Source organism: Mus pahari, chromosome X, assembly GCF_900095145.1.
Source record: "Mus pahari chromosome X, PAHARI_EIJ_v1.1, whole genome shotgun sequence".
In the NCBI taxonomy this organism is placed as follows: domain Eukaryota; kingdom Metazoa; phylum Chordata; class Mammalia; order Rodentia; family Muridae; genus Mus; species Mus pahari.
In genome coordinates, this window is record NC_034613.1 from 138,993,047 (window position 1) to 139,013,403 (window position 20,357).

Sequence of the window (20,357 nt, forward strand, 5' to 3'; positions counted from 1 at the left end):
AAGAAAGAAAGAAAGAGGGCAAAGGAAGAAGGAGGGATGGATGGGGAAGGGAGGGAGAGAAGAGGGGGGGAGTTCGGTGGAGAAGCTAGGAATATGACTCAGTTGGCAGAGTGCTTATCTAGCACACATGGTGGTGAATGCCTATAATCCCAGAACTCTAGGGTTAGAGGCAGGGGTATCATTCCAAGGTTTTACTTTGACTACACAGAGTTTAAGGCCAGCCTGGGACACAAGAGACTATATCTAAAAACAAGGAAATAAAAACAAAAATCTAAAAAAACAGCCACCCAGACCTATTTTAGATACCTTTTTTGTTCATGCTAGGCAAGTGATTTAACACTTAGCTGCACCCATAGGAAGCTTGCTGGGCTTCTTGGTTCTTGGGATCCCAGATCCAGTTACATTGGCATCTGTTTTGCTGTTTTTGTTGTTTTTTGTTGTCATTGTTGCTTTTATTTATTTTTTATTTTTTGGCAAGTTCTCCTGTAGCCCAGGCTTGCCTGTTACTCTGGAACTTGATAGGCAGCTGATGATAACTTTGAACTCTTGATCCTCCTATCCCTATCTCCCAGTGCTGAGATTACAGTCATGTACTACTGTAGTTTTAAAATTGGATGTCTTAGGATTCTCCAAGGAGCATAAAGAGTCCAAGCTTGTACTGGAACTCCATCTCCAAGAAGGTAAACATTATCCTTGTGTACATAGGTAGCCCTGGGAGATAATCAGTTGGTACCTATAGTGAGAGGAATTTTTTTTATTTAGATGAGCAGGGCATGGTGGAACATATCTTTAATTCTATTATTTGGGACATATAGAGGCAGGAGGACCTGAAGGCTCAAGACCATCCTTGGCTACACAGAGAGTTGGAGGTCAGCCAGCCTGTGCTGAATGAGACCCAGCCTGAAACCAAAAAAAGTGTGTGTGGGGGAGATGGAAGAATGGCTCATTTGGTAAATCCAGAGAACTCATGAAAAATGCTGGACATGGTGGCAGGAGTTTGTAATCTCAGTGTCAGGGAGGTGAAGATAAGGGAATCCCCAGGGTATGCTGGCCAACTAACTAGTCTAGCTTAATTGGTGAGCTCCAGGACAGTAAGAGACCCTGCTTCAAAGAAGGCAGATGGGATTCCTGGGGATGCCACCCAAAGGTGACCTCTAGCACCCTCACATGAGCATACAAGAACACATGCACCTGGATGTAACATGTACACACACACACACATATTTTTTAAAAGTAATATAGAGCTGGAGTGTACCTTTGTTGATAGAACACTTGTTTAGGATTTGTGAAGGTCTTGATTTGGTCCTAAGCACCACATAAACTGGGCAGGGTGGCACCCATCTAGAAGCCCAGCACTCAGAGGTGGAGACAGGGGGGTCAGGAGTTCAACAAGGTTATTCTCTGCTACACGGTGACTTTAAAATCGGCCTGGGATACATGAGATAAGAGCAGCAGCAGCAGCAGCAGCAGCATCAAGAACTCAAGCTAAAAAGGAACATGCAGTGTAAGGCCTGTGTACTTAGAGCCAGCAACCACACACTGTAATGAACGGGTCTGACCTTTGCAAGTAAGCTTCTTGTGATGCTCTGGCCAGTTGCCTTTGACTATGACTTTTGTGACTTGTGCTCTTCTGGCTGCCTGCAGGACGAGGGTGAGGACCCCTGGTACCAGAAGGCATGCAAGTGTGATTGCCAGGTAGGAGCCAATGCTCTGTGGTCTGCTGGAGCTACTTCATTAGACTGTATTCCAGGTGAGTGGCTCAACACCCTAGGGTTCCTCCTTCCAACTCTTAATCCCTCTGCTTTCTCTCAAGTTGGCTTGTGAGCTTCTCACTGTGGCCACTGCTCCAACATTCTGTTCATTATCAACTGCCAGGCTCTCTCCCTCCCTGGCTTGCCTGAGATGGTCAGGTAAGACCCAACTGTCAATGCAATCTGAAAATAACTCAGTGTGAGGGAAGTCCCTTCCTTTTAGGTATCAGAGGAAACGTGTGTGTGTGTGTGTGTGTGTATGTGTGTGTGTGTGTGTGTGTGTGTGTGTGTGTGTTTCTCTATATCCTGTGGAGTCAGGCTGTCTCTATATCAGTAATAAGAATATGGAGGGCAAGAATTTAGTAAAACAAGTTGCTTCTAGATACTTAATTACTGTCATTTCATGGATTGGCAGAGCTCAGTCAACATGGAGGAACTCTATAGTTCCATAAAATTATTTTTGTTGCTACTTCATAACTGTGATTTTTGTCAGTTATGAATCATAATGTAAATATTTTTGAAGACAGATGTTTGCCAAGGAGGTCATGACCCACAAGTTGAGAACTGCTGGCAGTATGGTGACCCCGCTCTATGGGGCTGTTAGGAGGAATAAATGGGACAAGGCGTCATTGTGTTGGACTTGGCCAACTGTGGCCTTTAGTAGACATTAGTTCTTTTGTTGCCTCCTGGAGTTTACAGTGAGAAATTAGAGTAGACTTGCAGAGGCTTGCACTGTCTCTGTAAATATTTGCAAGGTTTTATCCTTTTCATGGCCTAGGGCCGAGGGTGCATGAAAGCCACGCCTCTTCTGGTTCTCAGAGTGCCTCAATCTCTGTTTCTCAACAGAAACTCAGTCTCTTTTTTAGGAAACTGGGGTGGGGAGTTAGGGAACAGAAAGGAGGATCGGTGAAGTGATGTTTCCTCAGGGATGTCCCTTTATGCTTGGTGGCAAGGACTCCTGCAGCTTTTAAATGCTGGTGTGATCTGCCCAACTTAAAGGGTCTTCTCTAGTAATTGCATGTATAAATCTGTTCAAGGACTTTAACCCTGTGCTGGGCACTGATAGGAAGGCCGGAACAAAGGCTTTGGCTCCATCCTACTGAGGTTTACCATTCAATGGACATGAACATTTTTTTTTCTGCTATGGATGGGGAGCTATGCCTCCTCCTGAAAGAAGACTCTCTAATCCTAACCACAGCCACAGTCGTCTCCATTCTTGTGCCCTGGATGGGGAAGAATCACACTGGGGCACAGGTAAAGGGTGCAAGTAGCCATGGTTTCTTATAGAAAGCAAAAGGAGTTTAGCAGGTGAGGTAACAAAACAGAAAGTGCGTCTCAAGGATCTCCTGACGTGGCAAAGGGTGCTCTCTATTGTCTAGGCGTCTGTCTTGGTCTACCATTTTCCTGTCCTTGCTCACCCTTGGGGGCAGTTGGAGGTAGTCCTTTTCCTGTAATATAGATGGAAGCTTTATTAGAAGTAGTCTTTATCCACAATTCAATTGGTTAAGAGTTCGATTCAGGACTTCGTATAACCACCTATAAAGTGAGAAGATGACTCGGGGAAAGGGTTTTGTTGGAAGCCAGCTGGAGCATGCTGAGACCTAGCTTCATGGTTTCCTCAGAGCCCTGTCACTACTCTTATCTGGTCAGCTTGCCAATCTCATCCTCCGCTGTATGCTCTTACTCTCTCCTCGGTGTGTCTGACCTCACCATTTTAAGCCTAACATTGGTTTAAAATGAAATATTTCCAGTAGGGACATCAGATATACTGGAATTTCACTCCAAAGTGGCTTTGTGAAAAGTAGACAGAGGACCAAGGATGCAGCTCTGGTGCCAGAGTGCCTGCCCAGCACATACCATTGCTGGGCCCATGATCACAGAACTCTGAAGGTTCAAGAAGGAAGATCATTATTTTAAGGTCATACTCAGTGCTACAAAGGGAGTTTGAAGCAGTCCTGGATAACATAAGACATTATGTCAAAGATGAATGGATAGGGCCAGTGGCATGGCTCAGGAGGCCAAAGTGCCTAATGAGCAGACCTACACCATGGAAGGAGACCAAGACTGCTTAAAGTTGTCTTCTGACCTCTACTCCCCCACTGATCTCCCACATGTGCACACTCCCTTCAACCATGCCCCCAAATAAGTAAATATATTTATAAATATTTCTATTTCATTGTAGTTTATCATATTTCTAAATATTTATATGAATAAAGTTTATTCATATAAGTGAACTTGAGATTCCAACATGAAACAGTATCTTAGCATAAGCGTTCTCTTTATAGTCTTTATCTCTTCTAGCAACACAGATATTTTCGGGTAGAAAGGAAGAAAACCACATCAGTGTGAAATGGTCAGTTCCTCATGGTAACTGGCTGTTTTGTGAAAGATTCACAGTAGCAGGAATAGGCTCAAACTTCTAGAAGGCGTTTGTTGGTCACTGTTTCCATTTCTCATGGGATGCCAGGAACATCACTTCGTCTGGCTGGCTGGATCTTGATCTTGAGTGTTTCCATCAGTCCTGCCTTAGGAAGGAAAATCCTAGAAAGCACAGAAGTATGGGTGTTGTTACTCAGAGCTGCTGAAAAAGCCCACAGGGGTATGGAGGATAAAGTCTAAGTGTTCCACCCACAGAGCAGAAGGCCAGGGACCTTCTTTATCATCAGTTAAAACTATCACAAAGATCAATTCTGCCTTTTCCCCAGTTGACTTAAGATTGGCCTGGCCTCCTGAGGATGGAGTGTGGCAGGGTGGGGACATGCAAAAGTCTAAGAAATCCAGGGGTTCAGGCTGGGGATGTAGCTCAGTGGTAGAGTACTTGCCTCACATGTGTGAAGTCCCAGGTTCAATCCTCAGCATTCCAAAAAGGAAAAAAAAAGGACAAAGATAATACAATAGCTCCTTAGTACTTTCGCTTTATTCCACATTAATATTCTGTTATCTGCACATCTATCTTTTATAAATATTAGTCTTTTTATTATTCTACAGCCTATTATATATTTTCAGTACTAACACACACACACACACACACACACACACACACACACACACACACACACACACACAAGTACTATTCAGCTATTTCTTATCAGAAATGTTCCTGAGCTGCCCCATTCTCCCTTTGTTGTGCAGACAGAACCTCATAGAGCCAAGCATGACCTTGAACTCCCGATTGTCCTGAGAACTGGGATTGTAGGCTTAGTTTTCTTTGGGTTTCTTTAGGGCAACTTTGTTTTTCTTCTGTGGTGCTGGGATTTGAACCTAGAACCTCACACATGCTAGGCAAGTGCTAAATCAGAGAGTGGCACACCAAGACCTTGAACATGTTAGAAAAATGCCACTGAGTAACATCCTGACCTTTTCTTTTAACCCTGAATAGTCTTTATAAACAAGTCTGGAGTTTGCACCTTACAGATCCACAAACTATAGCCCAAATAAACAAGCTAACATGTAAAGTATTTTAGCAACACATTTCACATATATACCCTTATCAATTTAGTTATCAAGGGTCACGTGAGCCATGAAAAGATGTGAGTTTTTCTTTTAAGAGTGAAATGTCTATTACAACAACAACAACAACAACAACAACAACAACAACAACAACAACAACAAAAAACTGTAACGGAGCTGGTGAGTTGAGATAGGTCAGTGGCTAAGAATGCTTTCTGTGCAAGCTTGAGGACCTGGGTTTCAATTCCCAGCATCCACATAAAGCACTAGGCTTCACGAGGTGCACAGGCGCACACCTTTAATCTAAGCACTCGTGAGGTAGAAGCAGGAAATTTATAAGCTTGAGGCCAGCCTGGCATACCTAGTGAATCCCAGGTTAGCCTGCACTGCAAAATGAAACCTGATCAAAACAAACTGAACAAACAACCCCCAAAGAAACAAACAAACAAAACCTAGGCATTATTGTATGTGTAACCTCAGCATTGGTGGGTGAAGGCAGGTGAATTCTCCGACCTTGGTGGCCATTTTGCCCAGCCAAAACACTGTGCTGCATCAGTTCAGTAAGAGATCCTGTCTTAAGGGAATAAGACAGAGAGTGACAGAGGAATTCACCCAACATCCTCTTCATGGGCCCTCCACGTGGACATGAACACACACACACACACACACACACACACACACACACACACACACACACACATTATAAACAGCATAGTAGCTATTTATAATAAAATTGCTGGGCAAAAACTTGCTAAGATAATGTCTGTGAGGCTGACCAGGGTCTGCCCTTTGAAGCTTGCAAGTACTGCTTGGGGGTAAGGTCTCCAGGGTGTATGTTTATGGTGGAAGGTCTCTCTAGGCCACACTTTCTTAGAATCCCCAGATGGTTTCCTGAGGGTGTCCAGAGGGCTAACTCATCCTTGGTCCCATTCCTCAGTGAAACCATATCTTCAGTGAGCTCAGACATCTACAGGGTCCCTCCTGCTTTAGCGGTGGGTATCACCTATTCTTCTGGTGCTGTATAGATCATTCAATATTCTAATCCTGGCAGATGCTGCCAGTAGGGTAGGTGGAGGGGAGGAGAGACAAGCACAGGGTGTTAGAGTTTTCCTATGGTAAATCCAAAGAGAAAACATGCAAAGTCAAAAAAAAGAACCAACCCTATTTACAGCCTGCTCCTGTTTTGCTAGGCAACTATACTCTTCTAAGTCTATAACTGTCAATCATGATTTCACTATATCATTTTGCAAGGGTTTCAAGGCAATATTACTATGATGCCCGTTCACAAGTGAGGAAACAGGTTTAGAGGGCATTAAGAACTAAGCTCACTGGCACTGGGTAGCCCTCAGTAGTTATTCCTAACTGCTCATTATAGTCATCTGTGGTTCTGGGCCCCTACTCCAGTCCTATCCCAGCAGAGAATGTGTGAACATTAAGGTGTGCCTGAAGCTCCCTGGGTGACTAGATGGTGCAGCTCAGGTTGAGTCCTCCAGATCTATTGTCTTTATTTTCTGGCTTGAAAGTATCAAGGTCAGAGACCCACAGAATTAGACAGGAGATAGGATGACGCAGAGCTAGCTTGGATTATACAGGACATCAAACTTCTTTGGGCCATTCAGGTAACATTATTCTCTCTCTCTCTCTCTCTCTCTCTCTCTCTCTCTCTCCTTCTGTCTCTCTGTCTGTCACTCTCCTCCCCTCTTTCTTTTCTGAGACAGGCTCTCAGGTATTCCAGGCTGGCCTTGAACTCACTGTGTAGCTAAGGATATCTTCAAATTCCTCTGTCCTGCTTCTAGCTTTCATAAAGGTGTGTACAACCATGCTTAGGTTCTGAGGATGAAACTCAGGACTAGGTAAGGTCTCTACCAACTGAGCTATAGTCCCAGGCCTCCAAACCATGTCCTTGGGTCACAAGTGAACCATACAATCTCAGCTGCTGGACAAGCCCTCCCAGGTCTCTGAGAACTGCCACCGTAGATGTCTAGCTTACTCCTATCTGGCACACAGAGTATGTAGGAAGCAAAGCAGTAGAGTCAATGAAAGGGAAATGGAAATGCCACACACAGCGACAGGAAGATGATAACAAGATTCCCATTCTCTTCTGCCTCTTCCCTAGAGCCCATGGCCATGGTAAAGTGCCTGGCACACTTGCCTTCATGGTCAACAAAGAAAATAAATTTATAGATTCAAGAACCTGGGGAGGCTAAGGTGATGGGTGCATACCTATAATCTCAGTATTTGGGAAGTGAGGGCAGAAAGATCGAAGCCAGGCTTAAACTACATACCAAGTGTGCATGACACGTGAAGGCCTATTAAAACCGTATTCTGTTGATGGGACGTTGTCCGTACTTCTGGAAGCTTGACCCTGTCTGGCAGGCTGGAGGGGAGTTGGGGGTTGGGGTTTTGGCTCTATCAATCAATCAACCAGCCCACAAAATGCCTTCCCTGGCAGGCCAAAGCTTTTAAAATGCACTTTGAAAGTATGCTTGTTAAAAATACTCCACTCCTGGAGTGGACTCCCAGACACTGCATTCTTAATAAGCTCCCCTAATGATTCAGCCACACCAGGTGTGATTGCTTGGCTCAGAAAAGCGCCCATACTCTCTCCTGAGAACTGGCATGATTTTAATAGACTTCAAGGCCTCCAGCACTTGATAAACTACAAATGGTATCCTCTCAAGCTTGGCCACACTGGCATGCACTTACAGGGAGAAAGGAAGCTGAGCCATCTTAGTCTGAAGCTTGTGGCCATCCTGTCTATGACAGGGCCAGGCATGGCAATTTCTGAAGGTGATGTGTGTGTGTGTGTGGGGGGGGTGTTGAAGATGGAACCGTGTGCATGCTGCACAAACACACTACCACTGATCTAAGGCCCCAGAATTGTTTTACTGAATTTGGGAACCTCAACCTCAAAGAAGGCTTAAACATTCCCTGTTAGTCAATATTCCAGGTAATGATGCCACAACAAACACACCTCTTGTGCTTGGATTCAGATTTACACACACAGAGAACATCATTTCATTTGCCTCATTTGGAATGTATCATTCCCAAATAGGAATGTAGGTGAGTTGATGTATAGAGTGTTAATTTTCGATTTTTGTATCATTTCTGTTAGGAACTGGGTTAGGATTCAAGAAAGAGAGGAGCTCATTGGATTATATTTGCACTGACATACAGCAAAAGGACTAGAGGTTAGACCATTACCTTAAGATAGCAGAGCTGAGGACCCTGAAGGACTCCTACAGTGCAAGTGACCTGCATGCAGTTGCACCAGCTATCATAACTTCCTTCAGTCTAGACAACAGGAACAAAGAAGGGACAAAGAGAAAACTTGACCAGACAATGCTTATGTTCTCTTAGATCTTCCTGGTCAGAAATTATGTCATGTAGTCACTTCTAACGCTGAGAAACTCTGGGAAAGATTTTAAAATGTATGTATGTGTGTGTGTGTGTGTGTGTGTGTGTGTGTGTGTGTGTTGTTGTGTTTTAAACTAGGCTGTCAATTGGCAAGATACCCAATACCCAATTTTTTTTTTTGGCTTAAACAAGTCAGCTTAATTCCTCTATAGCAGGGTTCAGACCGCTTTATTATCTATGTACCTATGTATTTGTCTGTCTGCCTGTCTATTTATTTATTTTTGTACTTATTCACATTACATCCCACCTCCCATAATCATTCCCCCTACTACCCCTCCCCTTCTCCTCTGAGCAGGTGGGCTCCCCTGGCTTCCTCTCACCTTGGCACATCAAGTGAGGTTAGGCTCATCCTCTCCCACCCAGACTAGACAAGGCAGTCCAGCTAAAAGAACATATCCCACGTACAGGCAGCAGTTTTCAGGATAGCCCCCACTCCAGTTGTTCAGGACCCACATGAAGACCAAGCCACACATCTGCTACATAAGTAAAGGGAAGGCTTAAGTCCAGCTGTGCATGCTCTTTGGTTGGTGGTTCAGTCTCTGAGAGCCCCAAGGGTCTGTTGACTCTGTTGATCTTCCTGTGGAGTTCCTATCCCCCTTGAGGCCAGCCATCTTTCCTATTCTTTGATAAGGGTCCCCAAGCTCCATCCATTGTTTGGCTGTGGGTGTCTGCATCTGCCTGAGTCAGCTGCTGGGTGGAACCTCTCAGAGGACAGCCATGCTAGACTCCTGTCTGTAAGCATAACAGAGTATCATTAGTAGTGTCAAGGATTGATGCTTGCCCATGGGATAGGTCTCAAGTTGGGCCGGTTATTGGTTGATCATTCTTTCAGTTTTTGCTCCATGCACAAGTTCCCGAATTTCTTGTAGACAGGATAAATTTGAGGTCTAAAGTTTTGTGGGTGGGCTGGAATCCCTATCACATCACTGGGGTTCCTGCCTCGCTACAGGAGGTGGCCTCTTCAGGTTCCATATCCCCAATGCTGTTATGTCCCCCATCGATTCTTGGACACCTCCCTTATCCCAAGTCTGTCTCATTCTAGAGATGCCTCGACCACACAATGCTGGTTTCAATGAGAGTACTTAGTTATGAAAGGAAGGGAGCAGCAGGCAACTAGCCTATAAGGACCACTTTGGCTGTCCCCGTTTCGAGGAAGGCAGCCTCCTTCAGCTATTACCTCTTCAACCATCTTTTATTTTTTCTTCAGACAGTGGGAAAAACGACAATTTACAAGCAAGAAGTCAGTCTCAGTATATAATTGCCATTTTTGCTGCTCACCATTGTTTTATTCCTGTAATTGGCATCATCTGCTACCCAAGAGCAATTAGAGACCCTAATGTTCTTATGCAGCACAGTTCAACCTGTGATAATGAGGGAACTAAAACTGGACGCCTGGCATTTCAATATGCTATTTCACTACACACCTCTTAGCATTTAGGTCTCTAAGTTGATGAGGGAGGTGGGTGCATTTTTCACCTCCCCCCATGAGGTTGCCATAGAACCAGCTCCCCCAACCCCCCCGCTTTTATGAATGTTGAGTGAATGTCTCTATGGCAATCCCTTTACCTTTATCCCATGTGAGCACTTAATAGCGGCAGGTCCGGCTCTCTGCATCCAGTACCTTGCTGAGAAATGAAATGTCTGCTACCTCCAACGTGCCTATGTTTCTTGCTTTGTTCTTTAAGCTATTTCGTGTTGGAGTTCTGGGATAAGGAGGGGTTCATTCCTTCTTTTGGATTTCGGGATGAGATCTCAATACTTTCTCCAGATAGCCCAGAGGAGCTGGGACTCCACACAAACATATGCTCCCATTCTGCCTGGTGATTTGGGTATTTGAGTGTGTGCTGTTTTTCCTCCCCAGAATGCCCATATCACAAGCCCCTGGGTTTCGAGTCAGGGGAGGTCACGCCAGATCAGATCACTTGCTCCAACCCAGAGCAGTATGTGGGCTGGTATTCCTCATGGACAGCAAACAAGGCCCGGCTCAACAGTCAAGGTTTTGGGTAAGTAGGGCAGGCAGCCCAGGTGGAGTCATTCTTATATTTTTAAAGATGTGCTTTGAAAAATTAGGTCTGTCTCCTAAATGGATAGCACAGAAAGCATTTATTCAACAGCCTCTGACTGAGTGCCTTGTTGTGCCGAGGACTGGGTGTACAGTGGTGGCAGGGTGGGTGAGTCCTTTGGCTTTGGAGGCACACACACAGTGAAGAGGGGGAGAGCCAGATTGGAAACACATCCCTGCATCCCTGGGAAGATGAGGGAGGAAGGAAGAGCTCATCAGTTAAACATGCCAGGGATGTCTTTCCTAAGGAAAAGAACTAAGAATCGGGCTATGTCTGAAGGCCCAGATTTGGGATGATATCTCTTGATGCTAGGTAACCCTTCAAAACTCAGCACCTATTGGCTTTTTACAGACATAGATAAGAGGATGGCTCCTGGTAATCTGGTGTGTTCCTGGCAGGTGTGCTTGGCTTTCCAAGTATCAGGACAGCAGCCAGTGGTTACAGATAGATTTGAAGGAGATCAAGGTGATTTCGGGGATCCTTACCCAAGGACGCTGTGACATAGACGAGTGGGTGACCAAGTACAGTGTGCAGTATAGGACTGATGAGCGCCTGAACTGGATTTACTATAAGGATCAGACCGGAAACAATCGGGTAAGTGGGGGTCACCTCAAGTAAGCTTCAGCTGACACTGCGGAGACACGCCCCATCCCTACGTTCCTGCTGTCCATGTCTCTGTCTGAGCATTGACCCCTCTGCATGTTGGGTCATCTGTGTTACTTCTCCACTGTACAACCTCTCTTTTTTCCAGATGTGATATGGGAGACCAGCAGTTTGTAAGTGAATGTGGGACTTTTTGGCAAAAAAAAAAAAAAAAAAAAGAGTATTTTTTCTAGTTCTCACTATCAGCATATAGTCTCTTGAAAATACTACCCTGGCAATTTGGACTGTTTCAAACTCACTCCAACAATGACTGTGGGGCTCCATGGGCCTGGCTCAACCATTATCACTTACTTGTATAGTTATGGTTGCTTTTTATTATTGACTGAGACTGACACCTTCAAACTTTTGGAAGTGCAGCAAGTAGGCCCCTTTGAGGCTAGAGAGATGTCTCTGTGGTTAAGAACCAGAGTCCAGAGGGCTGGAGAGATGGCTCAGTGGTTAAGAGCACCCACTGCTCTTCCGAAGGTCCTGAGTTCAAATCCCAGCAACCACATGGTGGCTCACAACCATCCGTAATGAGATCTGATGCCCTCTTCTGGTGTGTCTGAAGACAGCTACAGTGTACTCACATATAATAAATAAATAAATAAATCTTAAAACAAATAATAATTAAAAAAAGAACCAGAGTCCAGTTCCCAGTTCCTAGCACTCAGATCATAACATTCTCTAACCCTAGGGTCAGATGCTCTGGCTTCCAAGGACTTCTGCATTCCCTTGCACATAACCATACACAGCCACACATAGCTATGCATAATAATAAAAGAAATACTAAAACCAAGTTTGAAAATGTTAGTAATGGGTAATAGTAAGATGAATTAATATTAATAGCCTAAATGGACCTTTAAAAGATGGTGCCAGTTCAGACATACTTAATCTATTAACCATTGAGCACTGAGTTCTATCTAGATCTTCACTATGAACTAACCCATTAAACTCCTGGATGTCTTTGTGATCGATAAAAATTGAATTGAAAACTCACTTAGCTGCTTGAAAACACTCTTTTCCCCCACAATAGCAAGGAATTCCTCAGGCTCTTTCCTATCTCTGGCCTCTCAATGTGCAGCATAAGCTGGTCTTGATCCTTTTGCTTCACTCTCCGGAATGCTGGGATTACATTCCACCACTTCCAGTTCTCCTAAGTCTATTCTTGACATTTAATCAGGTTGAGTAGACATATGTGACTAATAATCAGAAAACCTTATAGTCCATGGTAACAATTTGCACAGTAAGACATTCACGGGTTGAGGCTTGAGGTTTTGAGGAGTTTGACATAATGGGAAAACCACTTTGTTGCTCTTTTTTTTGGAGACATTTTTCTTTCCTTTTTAAAAAATTATTTTATTAGATATTTTCTTCGTTTACATTTCAAATGCTATCCCGAAAGTCCCCTATACCCTTCCCCCACCCTGCTTCCCTACCCACCCACTCCCACTTCTTGGCCCTGGCCTTCCCCTGTACTGGGGCATATACAGTTTGCAAGACCAAGGGGCCTCTCTTCCCAATGATGGCTGACTAGGCCATCTTCTGCTACATATGCAGCTAGAGACACGAGCTCTGGGGGGTACTGGTTAGTTCATATTGTTGTTCCACCTATAGGGTTGCAGACCCCTTCAGCTCCTTGGGTACTTTCTCTAGCTCCTCCATTGGGGTCTCTGTGTTCCATCCTATAGCTGACTGTGAGCATCCAGTCAGACATTTTTCATGGATCCCATGCTGGTTTCCAATTTGCTATGTGGCTCAAGATAACCTTGAACTTCCGACCCTCCTTGCTCTATCCATCTTGAGTGCTGGGACTGGAGGTGTGCAATCTTGTCAGTTTCAGCCTTTTCTGCTTGTCAGTCAAGCATACTGCGAACTGGACCACACCTCCAGCACCCCAGACTTTCACTTTCTGGCTTATAGAAGTTGTATTCTCCAAAAGACATTAGAATTCAGTTTTCAGTCTTGTGCTTGGAAGGCCTTAATGGTGCTCTAAAGGAGGTACTCCACTCTATTCACAAAGTCTCGGGTCTGATTTCAGGAAGCCCCTCTTCACCTGCTTCTGAGTTGAATATGCTCAAGGACAAACAGCAGCAGAGGGCAGCTCATGCCCTGTTGCTAGGAAGAAAGGCAAAATGGATGTAAACAAGGCGCGTGCCTGTTTTGTGGATGGATGAAGCTAAGTGCAGCCATCAAATATTTTTAGAGAAAGTTAGAGGAGGAAATGAAATGCTCTTCTGTTCGGAGCAGAACACTGTGACCCTGGAAAGAGTGCGAAGAGTGATTTCTTCAGAACTACTGTCAAGCATCTGCAACATCTTAATGTCACCTCCTGAAAAACATTAAAGCCTTTTATCTCTTTATGTCAACACCACCTTCTCCTTTCCAGAATTTTCCCTCTAGTTTTTGTCTGTTTGTTAAAATCCATTTTCTCCAGGCCCAAAAGGTACTTGTCACTTGTAGCAAAGACAAAAAAACAAAAACAAAAAAACAAACCACATTTATGCTTTGGCTTCCAACTCCATAGCTGGGCACAAGATTTGACTTGAGTGCATCTTGGATATCTTTGGGATACATGAACTCTCTTGTATGCTGTGGACCCATTCAAAACGTTCTGTCAAAACGCAAAGGATAGAAATGGAAAATTGTTTTAAAAAAAGAGTCAAATTGTAGCAACCATCCAATAGGGCTATCTGTGAGAGGAAAGCAGCTAATGAGTAACTTTAAATGTGAGCCGGGCATGTGGTGCTGTGGTAGACTTGTTGCTTAGCACATTAGAGGACATGACAACACACATATACACACAGAAACACACACACACAGGTAAACTAAATTTTCATCTACTATTACTTCACATGAATTTAACTGGGCACACATGGCTACTTGCTACCATTTTGCATAGTGCAATGTCCTCATGCATACTCAAGACATCCTCAGAGCTGCTTGCAATCATCCATTCAGATTTTATGGGGTGCTGCAAGTTTTCTGTAGTCAATATATTTTCTACATTTCTCCATTGTTCAAAATTGAGGCTAGAGCAAGTGAGATAGTGCTCAACAGGTAAAGGTACTTTCCACCAAGCATGGTATCTTGAGTTCAAGGCCCAGAACTCACATGGTAGGAGAGAAAACACACATGCACATGTACATGCGCATGCGCGTGCACACACACACACACACACACAGCTCTAGTCAGGAGTCATTTGTCCTTTTCCTTCCTCTATTGTGATAATGACCAAGCTTCCTCTTTCTCTTTAGGTCTTCTATGGAAACTCAGACCGGAGTTCTACAGTTCAGAACTTACTCAGGCCCCCCATCATTTCCCGCTTCATCCGACTGATTCCTCTAGGCTGGCATGTCCGAATTGCCATCCGGATGGAGCTGCTTGAGTGTGCCAGCAAGTGTGCCTGATGCCTATGTCAGCTCAGTCCTGTCACTTGCAGGGAGAGCTTTGGGGGAGGGGCACCCTGAACTACCACTGGGATGAATGGGGCTATATCTTATAAGCACTTTACAATGTAGATCTGGGTAGAGAATATTTCACTTTTTAAAAGGTAGTTTTAAATTTCAATGAGAGAGAGAGAGAGAGAGAGAGAGAGAGAGAGAGAGAGAGAGAGAGAGAGAGAGCTTTTCTTCAACTGAGGGCCAAAGAAAATAAGAACAAAGAAAGTATCTCTCAAAGCAATTTTCTTACACAAACCCAAATAGCAGGGGTAATTTGCTGCTCTGGCTCCCCATCATTTTCTCTTTGTCTCAGTGACATCGTCAAAGGTGCAGGCCCAGGGGAACACAAAGCAGCTCTGATCATTTGAAAATTCTTTTTGGCTCTTAGCACATTCAGAAGAGGAGCCGACTCCCTTGCAAAGCTTCACAGGAACACTTGCAATGAAATCCTCACTAGAGAGGCCTGGCAACAAGTACATAGGTGTGAAGAAAGCAGAAGGAAGCCTGGCATATGGCCCAAGAGTCTGGAACCAGTAACCAACCAACCAGTCAAGGCTTCCCCCTTCCTGGAGTTGCTTTTGCCTTGAAGGGGTTTGGGCTTTTAGCCACAGGACAGAGGGAATGTGAGCTGGTTGGAGCTTTTTTTGCCTAAACTCCATTCTACAGCCCTTTTGGCAATGTGTCCTTCTGTGATTGCCTGGAGATGAATGCAAGGGGCAGGCTATATGTGTGTGGGTAGCGAGGTTTCCCTTAAACCGAGGAAGCCCAAATAACTAGAATACATCACACCTTCTTTATCTATGGCTACAGTTTCCCAGAAATTGAACAGGCCTAGAAAACAGCCGAGATAAACCATATCTCTATCTACTGGATCATGCTTTAGGGGAAGGGGTCAGGACTCCTATCGTAGAGGACTGTATACAGATGGCTCAGTCAGTAAAGGGCTTGCTGTAAAGCATAGGAACTTAAGATTATATTTCTAGAATGCATGTAAAAGCAAGGTATGAACAGGTATTATGAACATGCCATTAATCTCAGTATTTGGAAGACAGAGGCAAGCAGATCTGAGAACAGGGCCAGCCTGGTCTACATAGCAGTTCCAAGCTAGCCAAGGCTACACAGTAAGGCCCTGTTTCAAGAAAAAAAAGACCAGGCATGGAGGGGCACACCTGCAAATCCAGGACTAGGAGGCAAGCAGAGACAGGGCGATGCTTAGAGCTTGTTCGCCAATCAGTATGCTCCAGGTTCATGGTCAGACCCTGTCTCAAAACTAAAGTGAAGAGCTATTGAGGAAGATACCAGATGTCAACCTCTGTCCAACATGCACACATACACATACAAACACTGTTAGGTTTCAAACCTGGGACAAATGGCAGAGGTGCCTAGTTAATGTTCTCCCAGCATCCCTCAGCCAGGTCCTCCTAGTTGGCATACCCCACCCTCTACCCTGAACTCTTCAGCCCAGGGGTTTGGGCTTCTTCCCTATATAATCCAACTATTTTGGTTACCCTTTCTCTTTGTACCTTTGGGACTCCTGGTTGCTGCATCTGTCCCTCTGTTCCCCCTATCTCTTTTCCTCCCTCCTCTCCTCACAAGGCCCAGCTTAGACTGTTCATATCTATTCTGGACTCTCTCCCGGATGCCCATGCCTCTGGCTACGCTCTCCCACATATCTACAATAAACTCTCTCCTCCACCATACTAGGACAAGTCATGTTCCTTTCCTTTTCCTTTTCTTTTTCATTCAAACATATACGTAGGAAAAACAAAACACCACAAACACAAATAAAAACACAAAAGCCTTCTCTCCGAGATGTTTCCTCCCGTCTTGCCTACCCAAACATGCTTACTCAGACATGACATTTGAAACCTCTTTGGGTAGTCATTCTCTGGCAGGAATAGCTCATTTAGTCAGGAGCTTTGGAGCCTGAGAGAATGACTACTGGCCTCCATCTCATTTCCATCTGTAGCTCAGGCTGGGTTTGAGGCTCTTCTCTGGAAGAGGCTGTGAACTGGGGTGAGGGTCCTGGGGAGAAGCTGAGAATGAGAACTGTCCAAAGACAAGGTCTTGGCCACACACACACACACACACACACACACACACACACACACACACACACACACACAAGCCTTGGCTAGCACTTTTCTCTGAGCTATTTTCTATTTCCAGGTATTAAAGGAGATTACATGGATTCACACCAAAATGACTTTGAATGGCCAGACATGGTATCTTCCATCTTTAATCCTAGCACTGGGGAAACACAGACAGGTAGATCTCTGTGAGTTCAAGGCCAGGTCTGCATAGCAAGCTCCAGACCAGCCAAGGCTATGTAGTGAGACTGTCTCAAATGATCTTGGATGTCACATTCTTCTCAGTGAATGGAACAATATTTTAAAAGCCTCAAATTTCCTACCTAGTATTTTGGAGTTCCACAGGTGTGTGTGTGTGTGTGTGTGTGTGTGTGTGTGTGTGTGTGTGTGTGTGTGTGAATGTACAACAATATTCCTGGTATGACTACATATGTACAAATTCATTTTGGATAATATTCCTGAAAGCAGACCTTTACTTGGAAAATTAAGTTACCTTTCTCACCACACTGAGTAATTGTTAGAGAAAATGGCAATAACTTAAGAATACTGATCAGGGGGAAAAAAACAAATGGTACAAGGCATGGGCAAATAGTCATCAAATTAAAAAAATCATACTATAAATTTGTTTTCTAATAGTTTTATTACCTTCACATAACTGTCCTTATTCATTTAAGGTGTGTAATTCAACATAGTATATTCAAACTTGAACAATCATCACCACAGTAACTTTAGACTATTCTTATCAGCCCCAAGAGAATCCTCTAGCAATGAGCCATCAGCCACCACAGCTCTAGATTACATGTCATCCATTTTCTATTTGTATGTGGATTTTTTCCGTTCTGGGCATTTCTCCACACAAAAGGAATCTTAGAATATATAGTAGTTTATGACTTGTTTCTTGTACTTACCATAGTGTTTTTAAAGTCCATGTGTTGGAGAAGTACTTCCTCCTTTTTTGTTATTAACATTCTGTGTAGGGTATTGTATTATTATTTATCCATGCATTTGGGTGGGGCTATTGTGAATCATGCTGCTTCATGAAAACTCATATGTAAGTTTTTGTGTGGACATGTTTTATCTTGGGCATACTCACACCTAGAATCGAGAATCGTTGGGTCTCTTGGGAACTACTTCCCCAGGTGGCTGTACCATTTTCTGTTCCCACTAGCAATGTATAAAGATTCCAGCCTCTCTACATCTTTAGCAATGCTTCTTGTATTTCATTAGATCCATCCTAGTATGTATGAAGTAGCATTCAATGATGAATTTGATTTGCATTTCTCCAATAACCAATGTTTTTGAGCATCTTTTCAAGTCACCAATTATATATTTTTGGAGAAAGTTCTATTCAGACCCTTGCCCATTTAAAAATTTCATTTCATGGATTCATTAAGAGTTCTTTGGATGTTCTACATACAATTCTCTTATGCAAACATTTCTTCCATCCTGCTTTTCTTCTTGTAATTGTCTTGGTTTAGTTTTGCAACAGGATTTCACTATGTAGCTCAGGCTGGCCTGGAACTTGCAAAGATCCTTCTGTCTCTGCATCCCAAGTTCTGAGATTATGGGTATTTGTCACCACACCTGGCCTCTCTCTTTAAAAACTACCTTGATGAAGTACTTTGAAGTCCAACTTCCTGTTTCCTTTTTTGGTGTATTATCTGAGAAACTACTGTCAAACCATGGTTAAGAAGATTTACTCTTGTGTTTACTGCTAAAAGTTTTGAAAAAATTTTTAAAAAAGTTTTAAAGTTTTAACTCTTACTTTGTGAATAGTTATAAAGTAAGGGTGTAATTTCATTCTTTGGATATCAATATGCAGCTGTCTTGGTAACTTGTGTTTTCTTCACCACAGTCAATGGTCTTTATTCTTCCAAAAACAATTGACCAAGAATATCAGGATATATGCCAGGCCTCATACTTCTATTACCTCATAGTCTTCATTACTGTAGCATTGTAGTGAGTTGTGGAATTAGGACATATAAATCTTCTAATTCTGGTATGTTTGACGATTGAACTAACTATTCTGGGTTCCTTAAATTTCTAAGTAAGTATATCTGTAAATAAGCCAGCCAGGGGTCTCACAATGGAAAATGCTTTCAATTTCAGAAGTAAATAAACAAAGAGATATTAAAATCTGCAAAATAATTATCTATAGTTAATTTTCTTTCAATAGTTAATGAAAGTGTTAGCATTTTCTTCCTTTTGTGTCAGGATGTATATATTAAAAAACCCTATTATTAAAGTAAACCTGAAACAGAATCTTCCTATTAAACAAAAAATATGTTTGCAATATTATTTCTTTTAGGGGCAACTAATTCAATAAAGATTATATAACGGAGCAAGGTCATTCCTATCTTAACACATTTTGTTTATTTTTAATACTAGACTTTGGGTTATTCATTAAGGATTTTATTTTTTATGGTTTTGAGGATATAACCCAGGATTCTCATACACGGTAGGCAAATACTCTTCCACTGAGTTCCCTCTGCAGCCTGCAGATCAAAACAAAACAAAACATTATGGTAAAACACAACAATTTACATACTTTTAGTTAACTGTGAAGCATTAAATAATGCTATTAAGAAAAAAAATGGAAGTAATCCAGACACTTGATGTGGGAGGTTATATAGTGTGGAGGTTTGGATATGCTTGGTCTATTAGAAGGTGTGGCCTTGTTGGAGTAGGTGTGGCCTTGTTGGAAGAGGTGCATCATTGTGGGAGTGGGCTTTAACACCCTCCTCCTCGCTGCCTGAAAGACAGTATTCTGGCTACCTTTGGATCAAGATATAGAACTCTTGGCTCCTTCTCCAGCACCATGTCTGCCTGCATGCTGCTGGCCAGGATGGTAATTGACTAGACATCTGAAACTGTAAGCCAGCCCCAATTAAATGTTGTCTTTATAAGAGTTGCTTTGGTTATGGTGTCTCTTCACAGCAGCAATAAAACCCAAACTAAGACATATGGATAAAGCGAAGGTATTTCAGAGTAGAGAAACTGCTACAAATCAGGTCTCACTGCTAAGAAGACTGTCCATAAGTAAGCTTTTGAATGACTGCATGAATGCAGATGGAAGTATACCTCTTTGACCATAAGAGGCACAGTGGTAGAGGACAGCTGAAGGATACCTTATAAGGGCTGATGCTTACCAGATGAACTTAAGAACAGCCCCAAGTTGGACTTTTTTTTTTAACCACAACAGGGCTGATATGAAGATCAGGTAGAATGCATATAGCTACTTAATGTACTAACCACAAATCTCTCTATAGCAGGCCTTCAACATTCAGTGAAATTTCTTCCCAGTTATTGAGAGAGAGGGGGTTCGTGCAGGGTGAACACCTGTGGAGGCCAGAAAAAGAAGACATCTGATCTACTGGAGCTGGAGGTACAGGTAGTTAGGAGCTACCCAATGTGTGTACCGAGGACTGACCCATGTCCTCTGGGGGAGCAGCAAGCGTTCTTAGTGCGCAATCCATCTCTCCAGCCTGCTTTCCCGACTTC

At 43.4% G+C, this 20,357-nt stretch overlaps 1 protein-coding gene across 2 annotated transcripts in view; it reads left to right on the forward strand.

The window, feature by feature from the left end:
* The window catches only part of Rs1 (retinoschisin 1), a 27,166-nt gene extending 12,112 nt beyond the window's left edge, over positions 1-15,054 (forward strand). Inside the window, exons 3-6 of one of the 2 annotated variants that reach the window (XM_021188174.1) lie at positions 1,645-1,750; positions 10,480-10,621; positions 11,080-11,275; positions 14,581-15,054. In XM_021188174.1, coding sequence (XP_021043833.1) covers positions 1,645-1,750; positions 10,480-10,621; positions 11,080-11,275; positions 14,581-14,733 — 597 coding nt within the window. In that variant the 3' untranslated portion in view covers positions 14,734-15,054. The remainder of the gene's footprint in view (positions 1-1,644; positions 1,751-10,479; positions 10,622-11,079; positions 11,276-14,580) is intronic. The other variant, XM_021188175.1, reaches the window with a different exon arrangement.
* Positions 15,055-20,357: the final 5,303 nt, after the last annotated feature.